At 28.3% G+C, this 20,098-nt stretch overlaps 5 protein-coding genes across 5 annotated transcripts in view; 1 reads left to right on the top strand and 4 right to left on the bottom strand.

Moving 5' to 3' along the window:
- The window catches only part of Phum_PHUM456170 (uncharacterized protein), a gene marked incomplete at both ends in the record, with an annotated part of 398 nt that extends 284 nt beyond the window's left edge, over positions 1-114 (bottom strand). The window contains one exon of the mRNA XM_002429864.1: positions 77-114. Coding sequence (XP_002429909.1) covers positions 77-114 — 38 coding nt within the window. The remainder of the gene's footprint in view (positions 1-76) is intronic.
- A 113-nt stretch (positions 115-227) lies between these two features.
- Positions 228-1,761, bottom strand: Phum_PHUM456160 (zinc finger protein, putative; the record flags this gene model as incomplete). Its single annotated transcript, XM_002429863.1, has 3 exons — positions 228-253; positions 300-1,083; positions 1,195-1,761. 3 exons carry the CDS (start codon positions 1,759-1,761, stop codon positions 228-230), a joined length of 1,377 nt encoding a protein of 458 aa, XP_002429908.1.
- Positions 1,762-2,755: 994 nt separating this feature from the next.
- On the bottom strand, positions 2,756-4,107 carry Phum_PHUM456150 (uncharacterized protein; the record flags this gene model as incomplete). The annotated part of the gene is made up of 3 exons (XM_002429862.1): positions 2,756-3,241; positions 3,311-3,570; positions 4,044-4,107. The coding sequence occupies 3 exons, from the start codon at positions 4,105-4,107 to the stop codon at positions 2,756-2,758; spliced, it is 810 nt and encodes a 269-aa protein (XP_002429907.1).
- A 658-nt stretch (positions 4,108-4,765) lies between these two features.
- Positions 4,766-5,349, top strand: Phum_PHUM456140 (NADH-Ubiquinone oxidoreductase B12 subunit; the record flags this gene model as incomplete). Its single annotated transcript, XM_002429861.1, has 2 exons — positions 4,766-4,871; positions 5,198-5,349. 2 exons carry the CDS (start codon positions 4,766-4,768, stop codon positions 5,347-5,349), a joined length of 258 nt encoding a protein of 85 aa, XP_002429906.1.
- A 1,678-nt stretch (positions 5,350-7,027) lies between these two features.
- Positions 7,028-9,403, bottom strand: Phum_PHUM456130 (uncharacterized protein; the record flags this gene model as incomplete). The annotated part of the gene is made up of 9 exons (XM_002429860.1): positions 7,028-7,188; positions 7,288-7,487; positions 7,576-7,925; positions 8,032-8,238; positions 8,395-8,535; positions 8,778-8,848; positions 8,927-9,043; positions 9,123-9,225; positions 9,386-9,403. 9 exons carry the CDS (start codon positions 9,401-9,403, stop codon positions 7,028-7,030), a joined length of 1,368 nt encoding a protein of 455 aa, XP_002429905.1.
- Between the last annotated feature and the right edge of the window lie 10,695 nt (positions 9,404-20,098).

The following is a 20,098-nucleotide window of genomic DNA, read 5'->3' as shown; positions in this document are numbered from 1 at the left end:
TTTGTCGCTGCATGTTTCTTAATGTGAATTTCTGAAAATAATATATTTCCGGTTGTATTTTACTACAATAATTAACATTTCAACAAGTTCTTTTCTTTCTTTTCCCCCCTTCATTTTTATCTTTGATGTTTCAAATTGTCATCGACCTAATTATATTAAATCAATCGAGTAAAGTAAATGATAAAGAATATTTTAATTATTGATATAGATAATGGATTAAATATTGTTTAGGCTTTTTTCAAAAACAAATCGACTATACAAAACAAAATATATTAAAATTAACAGAATGTTTAACTTACTGAAATATGCTTTATAAGCGAAACTTTTCATGCAAACATTGCAAGTGAATGGTTTTTCTCCAGTATGCTTTCTGCTGTGTTCTTCCAAAGCTGTCAAAGATTTATAATCTTTTCCACAAATGTCACATAAGAAACTATCCTTATCTTCCTGATGAGATTTTAAATGATTTTTCAAATAACAAATTTTACTAAATGATTTATTGCAATGTTGACAAACATAAAGTTGTTGTTCATCTGTGTGCGCTTTAACATGACAACTCAATCCTTGCTTTTTTTCAAACCTTTTAAGGCAAATATCACATTTATAAGGTTTTTCACTGTCAGAAGTGTGAATTTTTTTTATATGATTGTTCAAAAGATTTTGAGTTGAAAAATTTTTATTGCAATCGGTACAAAAAAATAATGATGTGTTTTTGGAATGTTTTTTTTCCATGTGTTTTATAAGAACAGCAGACTTTTTAAATACCTTTTTACATATTTCACATTTTAACGAATTTCTTTTTTTCTTGTGAGATTTCTCATGAAAAAGTAAATTTTGTTGGCTGACAAATTCTTTGTTGCAGTATTTACAGAATAGTTTCGGTTTTGACGAATGTTTATATTTATCATGCCTTAACAAGTCCGATTTAAACATAAATTTTTTTGGACATTTCGGACAGTTTATGTTTTTGGGTATGATCGATTCAGTTGAAGCAAAACTATCTGATGAATTAAAATCACAATCTTCAAATCGTACACCAAGTGTTTCAGGATTAACTCCAACGCTTTCATTATCGAAATTTTTCTCTGGAATATTATTGTTTTGTTTATTTAAAAAATTAATTGTAATATTTTCTGCTGCTCCAGAATTTGAAATATTAGCAGAATCACAAAGGTATTTTTGTAAGATTTGAACATCTCCAGAATACCCACAGTTTTCGTAATTATATGTAAGTAAAGGTATGTCATTGCCAGATGAATTAGGCGATTCAGTTTGTATGTCTTCAGTCTTAACAAGATGAATTTGTATTCCTTTATCTAAATCTAAAACAGAATTTGGTACATTTTGAAACGTCTCATAGGGGTGACTTAATGCAGAGCTTACAAAAACTTCTTTTCCCTCATTTTTAGAATCTTCGAAACTATTTAAACTATTTAAACCTACAGATTGTTCATCTGGCTTAACAAAATCTATAGAGTATTCTAATGTTTTTAATGAATACAATTGATAACCATCGTCAAAACTAGAATTTTTATATGTTTCATTATTTTCTATTACTTTATCATTTCCATTTAAAATTTTAACATTTCCCTTATCTATAATATTTATTTCGTTCGTATTAGCATCAGGTTCTTGACTGAAAGCTGCATTGTATAAATCTTGAAGACCTAAAGCATGAGTTGCACTAACAGTATCTTCTTTAACAGTTATCGATTTAATACTTTTAACTACTTGACTCACTTCAACATTTTTATCTTCCATTTCTAAAAAAAAAAAAATAAATAAAATAAATAAATAACTAAATAAAAGTAATAAAATATTAAAAATAAATGATTTTATTATTTATATAATTAAAATAAGGAGAATTAAAAAACGTTTTTACCATTAACCTAGATTTTTATAACCAACGACCTAAATCATGAAAAATCCTTTGTAATAATAATAATAATTAAGTGATAAAATAAAAATTTAAATAAATGTGAATAATATTAATAATAATTAAATAAATTGTACATTTTTTGTATAATCTTAAAAAAATAATTTACTAAATGTTTACCTTTCATTTTAAACTTAATTCCTCCTTCATTTCAATTAAATAAACGTTTTATTAATACTTTAAGAAAATAAATAATAGTATAAATAAATACAAATTAAAATAAAATTATAGAAATTTTTTAAATAATCACATTTTTAAATAGAATTCTTTCTACTTTTGTCAATATTATTATAATTAAATGTTTTAAAACTTGATTTCTCTTTCAACACAACAAACATGGTGTCGTCGGCCATTTTGAAATTAGACTTTCGTAGTGAATAATCTCAACGATAAGTGAAATGACACGTCGAATTCAATAATTATATATATTAATTTATTATTACCTATTTAGGAAAATTAAGGTATAAGTCACGTAATTATTTTAATTACATAATTATTTATTAATTAATAAATAATAAAAAAATTAATGTAGAAAAAAAAATGAAGCGAACAACCCTATACTTAAAGGAAATGCAGCAGCCATTAATATGATTTTTTTTTTTTTTTAATTAAAATTTTACATAAATTATAAAAGCAATCAAAATCATAAAATTATTAACATTTTATAATTATATGTACATAGATAAATAAAACTTTGGTATCAATTATAATCATTTATTTACATTTTTGTATAATAAAAATTTTGACATATCGTTATATAAATAATTATTATTATTATTATTTCGATATTTTGAATTTTTACTTATGTATAAAAAAATTTTATTTTTTAAGATATTTTTTTTTTAACGGTTCATTATAATCAGAAAACGTGGAGTCACATTTTCTAGAATTTCTTTTTTTATTTTTAAAACTATTGCCTACATATTGACAAGTCTTGCATTTAGATTTTATCATATTATCATTTTGATTTTTATTAAAATTTTCATTTTTTTGTTGAATAAAATTTTTCCTTTTATATTTTATTATATCCCTTAAATATCTTTGTAAGAGTTCGTCGTTAACTAAATGAAAATCATATGAATTCCTCGATGGATTTGTTTTTTTACTTAAAAATGATTTCCTATCAAAATTACTAAGCATGGATTCACAATATGGAGTTTCCTCCATTTTAATTTGTTTACTTTTAGTATCCTTTTTCCTTCGATTTTTATAATCATAATAATTTTTTTTATAATCTCCTCCCTTGTGTTTTTTATGTTTTTCACTTTCCTTTGAATTAAATGTTGGTTTTTTATTTAAAAAATGCTAAAAAAAAAACATTTTTTTTTGTATTAATTGATTTGAAACATGAATTATGAAAAATTTTTTGATTACCTCTTTAAGTTTTCCATCATTTTTATCAAAATATTTTGAACTATTGGACGTGCTATTTAATGATTTCTTATATTTTACTTTATTTCCTTTTAATTTTTTTGTTTTCGAATTAAAATTATTTCTTTTAGGCTCCGTTTTACTCCGCGTCATTATTCTATAATCATTTCTTAAATCTTTAGCACTATTGATTGATTTTCTTAAATTTTTTATACGTTTTTGTAATTTCCACAAATCAACTTCAATATTTATTTGTTTCGATTCTAATTTATTTAAAAAATTTTTTACATTTGCCAATGTTGAATTCATTCCGATCATATAATATATTCACAAACGTTCATATTTTTTTTTAAAAATACCAATTTACTAAAAAAATAAATTCGTTTTTTTTTTTCTTTCAATAACGGTTATTTTATATAAAACAATTTAAATTGATAATTACTTACTCTTTAATTAAATTTGCAAAAAAAAATTTCTATTCCAAAAATTTTTAATGTTGACACCTAAAAATGTTTTTTTTAAAACTATCAAAAAAAAAAAAAAAAAAAGAAATTTTAAAACAAAATTAGTTTTCTATTAATTAATATATTGTATTCACTAAATTTTACTGAGTTTCACATTTTCAAAAAATAAATAAAATAAATAAATAAAGTCTAGAAAAAACTAATTTGTTGATTTTTAGTTTTATTTAAAATTCATTTTAACGATTTTGTTTGATTTCATAGAGAAAATAAACCAATCGTAGAAATTACGTAACTAATTTCATAAAACATTGAATATATATTTGAATTATTATACATTATGTAAGTGAATAAACATTTTATTACTAATTTGTTTCACAAAACGTTTCTTTTTTTTTAAAGTAATAAATAAAAAGTTTTTTAGGAATCATATTTATTTTATTCCCACTTTTAGAGAACCGATTCTATTTTAAACCATTTCTAATGACACGTCGTGGTGGAAGAAAAAATCACACAAATATAGATATTAAATTTTAATATAAAAAGTAATTATATTTTTTTATTATTATTTAAAGTTTTTTTTAGTTATTATTATTAATTATTTAAAATCTTAAAACTAAGGTAAATTATTTATGTAAAAACTATAAGAATTCGAAGTATTTCAATTATTAAATTTGTGATTTAAAAGGTACCTTTTTGTAAAAAAAAAAAAAAACCTTATTAAGGACACTGTTTTAATACCTTTAATTTAGTTTTTCATCTTACATTTATTGTCATTTCTTAAAAAAATGGTTAAATAACAAAAGTGTATTATTTATCCTTCTAAAAAAAAAATAGAATGACTATGAAAAATTGATTTTATATGCGTTTTATTTTTATTAATTAATTTACTTTACAAAAAAAAAAAAATTTTATTTGCAGATGCACATATGGATTTATTTTGCCATTTTTTTTTGTTATCACAAAGAAATTAAGTTTTTTTTTTTTGTTTTTAGAAATGGGAGGTCATCATCATGAGCAAAAACTACCTCCAGTACCAGATTGGAGAATTTACAAAGTTGATGATGTTCCTCAATTGGTCGCAGTTAGAAAAGCATTAGCAGGTCAAAATTTAAAGGATCCATGGGCAAGGTATTTATTATTATTTTATTAAATTTTTTTACATCATCATTTATGTTAAAATGCCAGCATGAAAAAAAATCTCTTTTAATTACCATTCGTAAAACACTTTTCTCATCAGACAATAATACTCCATCTTTTCACGATATTCTCCAATAATTTAATACATTTATCAAAAAAAAAAAAAGTTTACTCACAAAATTTTTAATAACTCTTTGATAGAAATTTATTCAAAAAAAAGTCTTTAGACTTTCTCTAATTTTGTTTGTTTTCCTTTTATGTTTTAGAAATCATGTTTGGGTATATACAGAATTTCTCAATAATCCCAAACAACCGAAAAGTTTTACTTATCCCCTTTTTAGAGGTTTTAAATATGGTCTTATCGCAGCTGTCATCACAACATTCGCTGAAAAAGCTTTTTACAATTATTATTATGGCGATGATGGTCATTCTCACCATTAATTAATTTATTCTATCCATAAGTAAAAACCTTTAGTTTACAAAAAAATTATTAATAATAATTCTTAGTAGGAAAAAATTATGTAAATTTCATTCAATATATTGATACATATATATATATAAAATTTTTTTATTAATCTTTTAATTTATATTCGATGAAGTTTTCTTTTTTAAATTATTGAAAAATTTCCTATTTCTAATCGACAACTTTATAATTTGTGTGATAGTTTTTAAAAAAATTAAAATCAATAATCGATTTCATTATTATACTTGCTACAATCAATATTTCATACTTTATTAAAGAAAGAATTTTTTTTTTTTTTTCCGTTCATTACGGTACAATTAATATATATATATATATTTATTTAAATAAGTTACAAATAAAAAGCACAATAATAATAATAATAATAATGATAATATTTCAAAAAAAAAAAAAAACTTTCATTTTAAATAACATTAAATGTCTAATAAGAACAATTCTTTAAAAAAATTTAAATTAAAGAAAATTTTCCCAATTTTCCCAAAATAGTTTGTGTGTATTCGAGTGTGTATGTGTTCAGGCATAAAAATTTGAAAAAAATTAAAGGAGGGGGGATATTTTTTTAAAAATTAAATTAATATTTTCTTCGAATGTTAGATTATTTAATAATGATAATAATAATAATAATAATATTAAATTCTAGGTTTAACTTATCGAAAATTTTTTTTTTTTCTAAATTTTAAAAAAAAAAAAAAAAAAGAAAACAAAAGATTTATTTACTATCGAAGAGTTTTTCCCATTTTTTCTTTTTAACTCTAAAATATTATTTAATTAATTATAACAATATTTAAAACGTTTTTACAAAAAAGTTTGAACATATATATAAATATATATATATATATTCGAAGGAACCTCAACATTTATTATTTATATATTTTTTATTTGGTTGTTTTAAAATATCAGATGAAATAACTTCTCGATTGTTCTTACAAACCACCCTTTGTAAAAATTATAATAATGATAATAATAATAATAATATTAAATAAATGTATAAAATCAAGATAGATAAAAAAATCAAAAATTTAAAATTTTACTTCTGGAATTATTATTTTCTAAAAATTTAAAAAAATGCAAAAGTAAAAAAAAAAAAAAAAAAAAGAAATCGAAAGAGGTAAATGATACCCGTATTTTTATATAATAAAAACTTTTCTTTCTTTTTCTACCTCCTTGTTAACATAAAAAAAATTTTTTCTCTTTTTTTTTTTTAAAAGGAAAAATTAAAAAATTTTCTTCTTCTTCTTCTTCCTCTTTCTCAAACTAAAAAAACGAATTTTTTTTTTTTTAAATATTATTATTAAGTAGCACGGCCGTTAGAATTTTTTTTTTTCCTTTTTTTTTTTTTTTTTTTTTTTGGAGAAAATTAATAATAATAATAATAGAAAATAAAAAAAAAAAACAAAATGTCGTCCTTCTTCGATTAAAACATTTTTTTTTTTTTTCCGAGGAGTCGTTTTGCTTCTTTTACAAAAGCATTTTATTATTATTATTTTTTTTTCCCCTTTGGTTTCGGGAAATTTAAAAAAAATATTATTATTATTATCATTATCGATATCGCGGGGTTTTTTTTTTCCGGAAAATACTCCCGTTTAAAAAAAAAAAAAAAAAAAAAAAAAAAAAAGGGGGGGGGGAGAAAATGAAGATTTACTGATTTCTAAGCAATTGTTCAAGTTCGTCAGCGGATCTTAATAGAAACGCTGCACTTTCCCTGTATCCGGTTATCAACTGTCTTACGGCAGTCATTTCTGCTGGATTCAATTTATGAGTTAAAAGAGGTTTATTTTTCATGCTTAAATCCGTGGGTCCTAGAAAAAAAAAAAATAATAATAATAATTTCATAAGATAACATGATGATGATGATGATGGCGTCGAAAGAAAAAAAAAAAAAAATTTATGTAACTTACTAGTACCGTTTGTAAGAGAACACGGCAATGAAAATAATCCGGGTGTTGTGTAAGTGGTAGTACCACCACCGCCACCCGTTCCTGCTTTTTGAAATGCTTGTGAAAAATTTGGTCGGTACATTGCCGTTGGTGCTGCTGCAGCTGCCGCAACTGCTGCTGCCACTGAAGCAGGAGGAGCTGACCCGTTTAATAAATTTGGACTGAAATTTTCCGAACAACAACAAAAAGATTTTTTTTTTAAATTCAATATGGTGGGGGTGGGGAAGGGAGTTTAATCAAATTAATTACCTTAAATTATTTGCACTCGCGATCGCGAGAGCTTCGAGAGAGCAAGTTTTATTTTGTACAGTTGGCGATACCGATCCGCTGTTTGGCTCGTGTTTTATGTTGTGTTTTTCAACGGTGTTGGTACTACTGACCGGAGAAGTGTAATGGTCCCTTTCCCTTGTTGTTGTTCCCTCGTTGTTCGTCAAACTTCTTACCGTGGTACTCGTGTCCGTCGTTATTCCCGGCATGGGTTGCGTCACAGGCTCGAGTCCCAGTCTCATTCTTTTTGCGTTATGAGATTCATTTTCGCAGGCTTGGGCTAATATTTGTTCGGCTTGTACGGATGTCAAATGTGCTGGCGTCGGACGACTCTGATGATTTATTTCCAGGGAAAATACAAATTAAATAATAATAATAATATAATAATGATGATAATTTCCCCCAACTTTTTCTTTTAAAATTCGTACACACCCTTACCGGCTCCCATGCTGCGTTTCCTTCCCTTGTCCTCTTGTTCCTCCTACACGATTTTAAATATGTACGAATTCTTTTACGTGCTCTCTCGCTGAATTCCGGAAATTGTCTCGTACAACTATCTATAATGGCTTGAATTTTTTCCTTTGGTTGTTTCGAGATCGGTACGATTCTGTCTAAATTTTCATCTACAAATAATCTCACAAACATCTGAAAATAATAATCGATTTTTTATTTTCTTCTTTTCTGATTCCACTTTTAACTGACAATTTCGACGAAATAATAATAATAATAATAATAATAATAATAATAATAATAATAATAATAACGGATGATCCCAAAAAAAAAAAAAAATTTAATATTTACATTGAACGCTTTCAATCTCTCCGGATCATATTTCAGCGGGTCAATCTTTTCTTCACATTCTTCTTCTTCATCGTCATCATCGTCTTTGTTACCTGATGACGAAGTCTCGTCATGGACCGATCCGGTTTCCTGAGTGGGACTCTAAACAAAAAAAAAAAAAAAATTTTTTTTTTTTTTTTTCTTTTAAATCCACGACGACGATGAAATTAAGAAAAGAATGAAAAATGTTGAAGTAGAAGAAGAAGAAGATCTAAATCCTTTTTTCTCCTTAAAAAGAAAGAGGAAAAGGAAAGAGAGAGAGAGAGGGATGGAGAGGGATAGAGAGATCTTTTTTTTTTTTTTTTTGAATCCCTGTAAATTGAGAATAAGGGCGTGGTTTTAACTGGGAGCTGCCAAAAGAGATTTTTAGGTTCTCCATCCAAATGTCCAAATTTTTCCTTTCTTATGATATTTCCTACCAAATTTTATTTTTTCATACGAATAATAATGATGATTGATAATGATAATAATAATAATAATAATGATAATTAACTCACCGATCGGATCGGTGGAGTTTGCTTGGACAACGAAAGCGCATTATGGTAACCAGCCCAAATTTGGCTCGCTTCGTCCTGTACATCATCTGGTAGTATTTCACCATTTCTACCACCTTATGAAAAAAAAAAATAATAATAATAATTATTTACCATTCGTACGATGACGATGATTATGATGATGATGATAATTACCTGACCAAGCCAACAGCATCATTTTAAGTTTTTCCGCTTCTTTTGCTCTCCTCGGTGGTTCTTCATCAGGGCCGTCAGTTTCTGCCGCCGATGTTATTTCCTCCTGTAATTATTATTTCCTTAAAATGTTTATTTTATTTACAATAAAATTTTGACGAGGAGAATAATAGGTGATCGGGTAACGACAACAGCCGATAGTAAAAAAAAAAAAAAAGCAGAAGATGGGTTCACGCAAACCCAAAAAAAAAAAAAATTTACGGTACGACGGAGGATCCGTGCATACATAAATTTCCCTTTTCTCTCTCTCTCACTCTCTCTCTTTCTCTCTTTTTTTATATTTATTGTAATTAAGTTGCCCACCTTGGCCCATTGCATCGATTTTTATATGCGTAATCGCGAATATCGATTTGTTCGAGATTTTTTTTTTTTTTTTTTTGTTTCATTTCCAGCTTTTTTTTTTTTTTTTTACGCATGAAGCCACAGGTGGTTCGCGTATGTAAATTGTATAAATTCCTTTTAAACACGTGTGTTATGTTTAACTTATCCTTTTCTTTCTGACGCCATTTTACCTTTTTCTTTTTGTTTTCCTTTATACAATAACGTGCGAATGAAAAATAATAATGATAATAAAATAAAAGGATTTAATTTTTTGTTTCGAACAAACAAACAAACAAACACTTTGATTTATACTTTTGGAAGAAAAAAGAAAAAAAAAAATTGAATTCAACGTGTGACCTCTAAAGAGGTAAACTTCTATAATAGAAGGCGAAGGCGGACGGACAAAATGTCTTATTATGGGCAGGGAGCCTATACGAAGAGGATGGGCTTTAGGAACATCGTCGTCCTGCTCCATTGCGGGCATTCAGGCTTAATCAAACACGCCACCCACGAGATATTATAGCTAAAATGTTGCAACCATTTTAAGTTTACTCAAAGCCAAGGTGGTCGTGTAAAAAAAAAAAACAACCAAACTCCTCTTCTTCGTCTTCGAATTATATATATTCGATGATGATGATAATGATGATGATGTCTACATAAGAAGAAGTAACACATTAATTCCATGAATTTTATATATATACATATTAAAATAATGTCGTTAAAAAAAAAAAAAATGTCACGTAACGATTTTGATCATTTTTTTTTTTTTTTTTTAAAACGGGCAACGCCGCTTTGGGAAACTCAATGACAGTTTGGGATAGTGGAAAAAAAAAATAATGATAATAATAATAATAACACGAACAGACGTATTTTCTCATCCGTGACGCCCTCCGCGCTCTTATAACCACCGCAGGTTATAAACACATTTACGAACCGTAGGTGTTTTCTTTTTTTTTTTTTTCGAATGCAAAAAAAAAAAAAAGATTCACGACAACAACAACAACAACAACAAACACGACAACGACAACGACGACAACGTTTTGTAATGAAACACCAAAAAAAAAAAAAAAATTATTAAACAAATAAATAACAATAAACGAATAATACGACGCAAGGTGTTGTTGTTGTTTGTTGTTTGTTGTTTGGGGGCTAATGAAATAAGTAAAAAATTATTACGTGACCGATTTTGGATATACGAAACGTGAATTACGCCCAGTGGGAACTCGAGAGAGAAAAAAAAACCAACCAAACGATCCACCATTTCGACCCACAGTTTTTTTTTTTATCCGAACGAAAAAAAAAACGCGTTTGACACGATGGTGACGTCCACGTCACCATCCGACACGACCAAATAATAATAATAATAATAATAATCGACCGGTGGTTAATGGCACGCATAAATTCAAAAAGAAAAAAACCCGAAATAACTAAAAAAGGTGCTAACAGCTTTTTTTTTTTTTATAAAAATTTAAATATTTCGTGTGTGTTTGAAAGTTGACGAAAAAAAAAACGCCATTTTATATATTATTATTATTATTATCACCATCGTCGTCGTCTTAATGATTTTAAAAAAAATTTAAATCGAGTTTTACCGGAAATAATACGAAAAAAAAAAAAATCTCGAAAGGAGTTTCTCCGAAAAATAGGAAAAAAAATTTATCGATCTCTTGGTTGTCTTATACAAACAAACAAACAATTAAAAAAATAAAACGTTAAGAGAACAACAAATAAAATGTTGCGAAAAAAAAGGGGAGAGAAAGAGAGAGAGAGAGAGAGAAAAAAAAAGATTTAATCTCGAACACGATATAATGATCGACTAATTTAAATATAAACTATATTTAAAACAATATTTTAATATAAGCAACAGGTTGTTTTACATCTACCCGTTCCTTATATATATATATATATATTATATATTAATATATAATATAAATATATATATACGACTTTTATTTTTCTCTCCCCCCTCCCCCTTCTTTTTTCTTTTAATTCTTTTCATTAAAACAATTTTAATTTTTCTAATTAACTTTTTCCTTTTCTCTCTCTCTCTCTCCCCTTTTTTCCCTTTTTTTTTCCAGAGCCACATAATTTTTTTTCTCCCCCTTTTTCTTTAAACGAGTACATCCGATTAGAATAATAATAATAATGATAATTGATTTGCTTTCTTATGATTTTTTTTTCGGGAAAATTTGCGACAAATAAATTTATTTTTAGAGGGGGGAGAGAGGGGAAAAAGAAATTAACAAACGATTCGAGTTAATATCTCGTCACATTCTCTTTAAAGGTTTTTAATTAAATTTCGTTTTGAAAAAATTATTATTATTAATGATAATGATGATAATGATGATAGGGATGATGATGATGATGATAATGTCAAACGAATTATTTTCCATTATCATCATTATTAACGGACACAAGGAGTTAGTTATTGTTGCTTGGTTACAGCGTATATATATATACAGGTGCAAAAGGAATAAGCTTCATGCGGGTTCAGACTGAAAAGATTTGAGGGAGGATCCCTCTTATCCCCAGGGCTGATAACAACCATACTACGCCCCCTGCCTGCCTGTTTCCCTCCCTGCCTCCCTGCTTGCTTGCTTCCCTCCCTCCCTGCTTGCCTCCTCACTTTCATCTCCCTCAAGGCTTGCCTCGTCCGTCCGTCTCATTTTTTTTTTTTTTTTCTATCTCTATCTCTACTCCCTTTTCCCTTACTCCCTTTTCCCTTACTCCCTTTTCATTTTCCACCGCCTTCCTTTATTCCATTTTTTTTTTTTTTTCATTTTCTTCATCTGTGTGTCCGGAGAGAAAAAGAAATGTGAAAAACGAGGAAGAGGAACTACGATGATGGAAAAAGAATGGAGAGAGAATGGGGAAGGGGAGGGAAAGAGATGAGATGAGATGAGGTGAGGTGAGAGAGAGAGAGGGAGATAAAAACGTGAAATCTTTTTCTTTTTTGGAAAGAGGAAAAAAAAAAAGGAGCACACCCTTCGTAGAAATTCTATTCTCTAGGATGAACTATACCCACGGCTAAGCGATAACCAGGATGTGTAATCAATAAAGTTTCCAGAACGGAAAAAAACCTTTTTTCTCTCTCTCTCTCTCTCTCTCTCTCTCTTTTTTTCTCTTTTTCTTTCTTATATATATATTTTCTAGAAAATTAATCGAGCGGGAGTTTTTGTTGTTGTTTTTTTTCTCTCTCTCTTCCTCTTTTTCCTTCTTTTTCTTCTTCTTCCTCCCTTTTTTTTTTCTTACTTAAATTCACTACTATTTTCTTTAAAAAAAAAAAAAAAATATTTGAAGAAAATAATTAATAATCAAAGTCTATGACAAAAACAGATTCTTTTCTTTCTTCCTTTTTAATAAAAAGAGAGAGAGAGAGAGAGAGAGAAGAAGAAAAAAATTTTTTTTTTTTTATTTGATCCAGGAATTCATTTCATTCGTCGTCCAGTACGTTCAGTTGTAACCTTTCATCGATTTATTTTTTTTCCGACTCTTAAACTTACGCCGTTTAATAAATTCAAAGCAATTTAATCTTTTACAACGTGATCATCATCATCATCATTATTATTATCATTCTCAATAGAAGAGATTTTCTTTTTTTAAAAATAAGTCTAACCGTTAACTCATTCCCTTCATGTGACCTAAATTAATTAAAAAAAAAATATAAGTCATGCACGAAACATTTAAAACGGAGGAAAAACCATCCTGGAGAAAACGAAAAAAGAATTTCAAATTAGACAATAAATTGAAGAAAAGAAAGAAAGGAAAAAAAAAAGGAAAAAAGTAGGAAACAGCAAACCGATGCAAAACAAAATGAGGAACCGCATCTAACAACATCCATCAAAATCCGCCTTTTTCTATTCTTACGTTCAAGGAAAGGAAAGGAAAAAAAAAAAAAGAGGAAAAAAAAAGAATGAAAAAAAAAGGAGAAAGAGAGAGAAAGGGAAGAAGAAGAACTCTTGTGTGGAAGTGGTGGGAAACGAAGAGCCCGGAGGAGGGATTCCTCACGGAGAAGAGAAGAGAAGGGGAGAGACGAGAGGAAGGGAGGGAGGAAAAGGAAAAAAGAAAAGGCAGAAAAGACAGAGTGAAAAGATATAAAAGAAGAGAAAAATAGTTTTGTTATTTGTAGAAGAAAAAGAAAAAGAAGAAGAAGAAGAACCCTTTTAGACAAAAGTGACGAGACAGAGGAGGGTTTCTAAGTAGACCCCCGATCGGGGGGATGATGGGGTGGCTAAGACACCCTTTCTTTATGTTCAAGACTTCTTTTTCCTGAAAACGGTAAATGCGAATCTCTTTCTTTCTCTCTCTCTCACTCTCTTTCTCTCTCTCTCTCTCTTTCTATCTTTCTTTTATAATCAGTGACGGTTCTAGAAATATATATATATATATAAGAGTAGTATTTATACAAGAATATTTTTCTTTAGCGAAATTCGAGAACTTTTATCGTCTGTTTAAATAATCATTATTATTATCATTATTATTAACAATTTCTTTACTTTTTTTTTTTAATTGTCCAAAACGGAGTTTCGACATGTTTCATTTTTTTTTTTTTCTTAAATAGCAGACGACGACGACGACGACAATAACAAAAACAAAAATTTTCAATTTAGTTTTCTAATGACACGTTAATGATATTAATTAGTTTGATTTCAAAAATAAATAATCAATCTCCCCTTACAAAAAAAATAATTTTTACTACTAATTTTTACCTTAAAAAAAAAAAAAATGATGCTTAAATGCCTGCAGACAGGAGGAGGAGGAGGATTAGAAGTGGGAGGAGGGGAGTGAAAAAAAAAGCCCGCAGGTCCCTGGGGAACCGAACCCGCATACTCTGTCCTGGCAACCGACGACCACCTTTTCAACAAAGCCACCACCATTCTGGTTAATGAGTTTTTAGTTTTTTTTTTTTTTTTTTTTTTATACAGCAAAATTTTTTTTTTTTTCCCGATGATACGAGTTTTTATTCTTTATACACGACTCGGAATCATTTTTACTCTTTCTGAACACGGTCCTTGCCCCCCCCCTCCACCCCTATTTAACAAAATACAATCCAAAACGCAATTCAACACCTAAACTATGGATTGAACAGTAGTTTAATAAACGTTCTGAACATTCCATTCACTCTTATTATCATTTCATTTGCTAAAAACAAAACAAATGACGTCACACACGAATATAGTATACATTTTGAAAAATAATTCTTCCCCTCCCCCTCCCCTACCCCTATCACCGAATCGGAAGATGAATTTTACACCCCCAAAAAAAAAATACCCGTTAGGTACTCATTTTCCCATCGTTCGAAATCGATCATACATTTATTTTCCCATTTTCGACAGGGAAAAAAACAATAATAATAATAATAGGAATCGAAAGGAAGCCAAAAAAAAGTGAGAGAGAGAGAGAGAGAGAGAGAAAATTGGGCGTGGTGTGGACATAAAGGAACCCACATCGTACTTATTATTTACTTGAAAATCATTCATACCCACGTTTAAACCCTGAATTCATCCCTTTCTCCCTCTCCCTCCTCCTCTCATTCCTATTTTTATTTAGTAGGGAGGTACACGTTTTAACCCCCCCTCCCCCCGAATGAACTCTCGCTTCCAATTTAACGCTCCGTTACGACGGATTCAAATAAAAAAAAAAAAAAAAACAAGGATTACGCCGAAATACGTTACAAAGACAAAACAATATGTACTCGTCGTCGTCGGCCATGTTTTTTTTTTTAAATACCAAAACTTAGAAAATTTTAACGTGTTTCGACCGAAATAATAATAATAATAATAATGATAATGATAATAATAAATTGTTGGTTTCTTTTGTTGTCCGAAACGAGTCCCGACAAATTTCGATTTGTTAAAAATTTGTGAAAAAAAATTTTTTTTTTTTTTAAAAACGGAAATACAACAAACGTAAATGATTGACTGACTACCCCTGGTTTTAAGGGTGGAAAAAATAAATATATTTTTTTTTTTTTGTAAAACGATCTCTCTCACCCTCTCTCTCCCTAAAAAGTCTACATTTCTAAAAATTGTACGTATAATATTTCTTTCTTTTCTCGCACCTCCCTACAACTCCGTCGTCCTTTCCTTTCTTCACCCTTCTTCGTAAACAACCCCCCGGGGGGTTGCATTCGCTTTTTCTCTCTTTCTCTCTATACTGATTATCCCTACCCCCGAGTGTTGTGACCTAACTGCTTTTCCACCCCAAATTTCTTTTCGACACCCCAACGGCCAGCCACTCCTACGGCACAAAAAGAGCTTTTTAGCCATGTTTCCCGCCGCCGCCGCCGCTCGATGCGTGGGGGGCAGGGGGAGGGGGTTGATGTGGCCCCGTAGAGACTCGATTTTCTTTTTTCCTTTCTTTCTTTCTTTCTTTTTTCATTTAAAAGCTTTTCTTACGAAAATTTTATAAAAAAAAAAAAAAAAGAAAATAATACAATTTAACATTTTAAAGGAATCGTACAGGTACACATTAAAACAATTATTATTATTATTATTATTATTATTATCACAAATAATATAAATAAAAAAAAACTAACCATTCCTACCTTGTGGGTGATACTCGGTTTTCTTTTCGAAGACATATTTAAAATTAAAAAAAAGAAAATTATATATCACCCAATTTTTTTCTCTTCTTCTTTTTTTCTTATATTTTGATCGAATCTCTCTCTCTCTCTTTCTTCTTCCGGTTTCACATCTTCGTAATAATAATAATAATAATAATAATAATATACGAAACTAAGTCAACAACGATCACATATATATATACTTCCGGAAATATATATTTTAAAAATAAAAATAGTTTTTTTTTGTTCACATATTATTTTAAAAAAGAAAAACCTGAAAAAATAACCGGATGTGTAAGGTACGGTTTTGATATTTTCTTACGAAATAAGAATTAGACTTTCCTGGAAAAAAAAGGGGGAGGGAGGGGGAATTTTAAATCGGGATAAAGGAGGACTTAATGACATCAACAGAATATATTTTATTGCTTGAATGTTTTTGATACTTTTGAAAGTGTTTACATGTTTTCTTCTCTTTTCTTTTCTTTTCTTTTTCGGGAAAAACAAAAATTATAAAAAACGTAATGATAATAATAATAATAATGATAATAATAATTTTTAAAGTATTTTTTCTTCGAACGTGTGTGTGAAAAAAAAATGAAAATTTGTCAACAGGAAATTAATTTAAAGTAACAACAAAATCAACAAAATGAAAGGATGAAAGGCTCGGGTGGGGTGTGGGGGGGGGGGGGTAAAAAATTTTCAAAATAACAAAAAGACATAATGATGATGATAATAATAATAACAATTCATAATTTTTCTGTTTTACATAAGAAAAAAAAATTTCGTCGTATAAAATTAATTTGTTAAAAGGTGGATAGGGTATAAGAACTTTGACTTTTTTTCTATTATTATTATTATCACCTAGCCACACAGAAAAAAAACATAAAGTCGTATTAATAATAATAATAATAATATATACGAAAAGAATTATTTGCGAGATAAAAATATAACTCGTGTTTTTTTTTTTTTTTATCAAAAAAGAACAAAAAAAAAAATGACGAAGCTCGCGACCTTTTCAATTTGGGGCCAAACCGATAACATATTTATAAGTTCCTGGTGCAAAACGGTTATAGGAAAACAATCAAAAAAAAAAAAAAAAATTCTTCTGACAAAAAAAAAAACTCTTTCTCGGTTAGAGATAATCGATCTATCGATCGATAGATCGATCGATATTCGCACCCTTGCATCCACCCACCCACACACACACACACGTGAATACAATCTTTTTTTTTTTTTTTAAATTATAAAAACGTAAAATCGATTGTAAAAATCAAAATAAAAGGGAAAAAAAGGAAAAACCTTTTTCATTCATTACCATATCGAACCCATTTTTAAACCTTTCGTCGTAATAATAATAATAATAATAATAAAACGAAACTCAAAAATTTTTTTTTCAAAAGGTTTCCAAAAAAAAAAAAAAAAGAATTTAAATGTTTTGCACAGCCTACAAATATTGAATGTCTACGATGTTGACGTCATTAATCGGGGGAGGGAGATGAGAGGGTAGGGTAGGTGAGAGAAAGGGGATGATGGAGGGAGGGGGGGTAAGGGAGTTACCAAGTGTTTACCAAGTGGACAAGAAACGTTTGTATTTGTTAGGGGGTGTCGACGACCTCGGGTGCACACAATCACTAATTAATTTGGGCGTTATCTCCTCCTAATTTAGATATTTTCTATTAAGTGTGCGTTCGTGCGTGTGCGTGCGTGCGTGCGTGCGTGCGTGTGTACTCAAAGTTTTTTTTTTGCCATTTCGTGTCCCAATAAACAAGAAAATTTCGTTTCGTCTAATGGGCAAAAAAAAAAAAAAAATTTGTCGAATCGTAACGTAATGCGTGAAAAAAAAAAAAAAAAAAAAAAAAAAAAAACAATGATGATGATGATGATGATACAGGCTAGATTTAAACAAAAAAAAAAAAAAGAAAAGAAAAACGATATTGTTTTCTACGTAAGACATAATAATAATAATAATAAAGATGATGATGATGATGATAATAATAATGAAATTAATAAATAATAACATTCGTGAAACACGTGGTCGGTCGTCGTATTTTTATTTTTTTTTTTTTATAAATAAAAACTTTTTAAAAATTTTAACCGTTAAAAAAAAAAATTCTATTAAAAGTTTATTTATTAATTAAACAAATAACTCTATAGGGCTTTAAATTATTTATTTATTTATTTAAATAATAATAATAATTGTAATAATTATTAAATTTAAATAAATAAATAAAATAAATTTTTTTTTTTTTTTTTTTTACGATACGTCGAATATGGAATAATTTCTTAATATCGATAATTTAACTTAATAATAATAATAATATGATAATATACTCACAAATGATAATAATAATAATAAAAACGTCGGTTAGTAAATAGAAAAAAAGAAAATTTGGTTTTAATTAGGAAAAATTTTAAAAAAGAAAATTCACTTTTACATGTAACGGATTTTAATTATAAAAATGGTTGTAATGGAGGATGTGGAAAAAAGGAAAATTTCTGTCGTTTTTTTTTTTTGTTTTTGTATATGCGAAAAATAATAATAATAATAATAATAATAAGTTAAAATAAGAAAAGAAAAAAATTAAAAAGTTATTATTATTATTATTTTTTTTTTATTCACCGAATATAACCGTAAAAAAAAAAAGAGGACCGCGGAACGCGATGAACTCACTTTGAAAGTAAAGTGCCGACTGGCAAAGCATAGAACATGGAGGAGCAGATGAGACGGGCAGTCACTTGAGTATAGTGTTCACAGTAGGAAGGGAGTCGTGAAATGGGATGGGGGAAGTACAACTACGCGTTTCAGTCCTAACAAATCTGCGGATTTAACGAGCTTTTATTTTACCCGACACAAACTTTTTTTTTTTTTTAACATTTTCTTTTTTTTCCCTTATATAAATCGTTACTATGGATAAAAAAAAAAATTTTTTATTTTAATATTTTAAATGAGTTTATACGTCACGGATTTTAAACGTGGTAGTAGACGAGAAAGAGAAAGAGAAAAAAAATACGTTATAACCGCGTCAACTTTTGTGGGAAGCTCATTTCGAGAGAAAATTGTCTCCGTGTCGAATGCCTACAAAAAAAAAAAAAAAAAAAAAAAGAAAAAAAAAAAGAAAGAAAAAGAAGAAGATTCTTTCTGTAGGATTTCCGTCCGTGGGTCCGTCCGTCAACGGAATTAAAATTCAAAATATGAAAAAGATGGGTTTTGAAGTTTTTTTTTTTTTTTTTTTTAGAAGGCGTTGGCCTTCATCGGAAGCGATATTTTTTTTTTAAAAAAAAAAAACTTTTTTTTACTACACAAACAAGTACTTTTTGTAAATATGTATTTATATACACGCACAACAACAACATGCGTGTGCGTATATGTAACAAAACGCCATTGTATTTTAATAAAACCGTTTGTCGAGAGTAAGAGGTCACGTGGTTAAAATTAACGGACAAAATATTAACGTTCGATTATAATAATATGTATGATAACGTGAGTAATAATTTAAAAAAAAAAAACTAATCGATTTTATTTATGTTTGGAATTGAAAACAAACAAACAAACGTAATTATTAGTTTTTTTAAAAGAAAAAGAAAAAAGAGTAAATTTTTTTAATAAGTTTGCCGCCATTTAATTAAACAACAGGTTGTAATGGGGTTGTTGTTGTTAATTTTTTTTTAATAGAAATTGTTTTTTATTTTTGTAACGCGCCTTAAAATTGACAAAAATTTACTTCTCCAAAACACAAAACCACATTTTCATATGCCCCCGATAACTTATCCTCCTTCTCCTCCTACTCCTACTCCTCCTACCCCTCCTTCGACTAAAGACAGATGGCCATGTGTTAAATAGCACTCTGTTAACAAAAAAACCTGAAAAGGATAGGATGCGTGACGTTGGGGGGGAGGGAGGGGGAGGGTGTAGAGGACCCTAATTGTCCTTGAAAAAATTTCAAACCTTATACCGTCTCCTTCTTCATCCCCTAACTATCCTTGTGAATGCATTTCTCGCACCCCTTATCAATCATCATCATCTGTGAATGAG

Source organism: Pediculus humanus, genomic scaffold, assembly GCF_000006295.1.
Source record: "Pediculus humanus corporis 1103172108232 genomic scaffold, whole genome shotgun sequence".
In the NCBI taxonomy this organism is placed as follows: Eukaryota; Metazoa; Arthropoda; class Insecta; order Psocodea; family Pediculidae; genus Pediculus; species Pediculus humanus.
The sequence above is the reverse complement of the archived record's forward strand: the minus strand, read 5'-3'. Positions and strand labels throughout refer to the sequence as shown.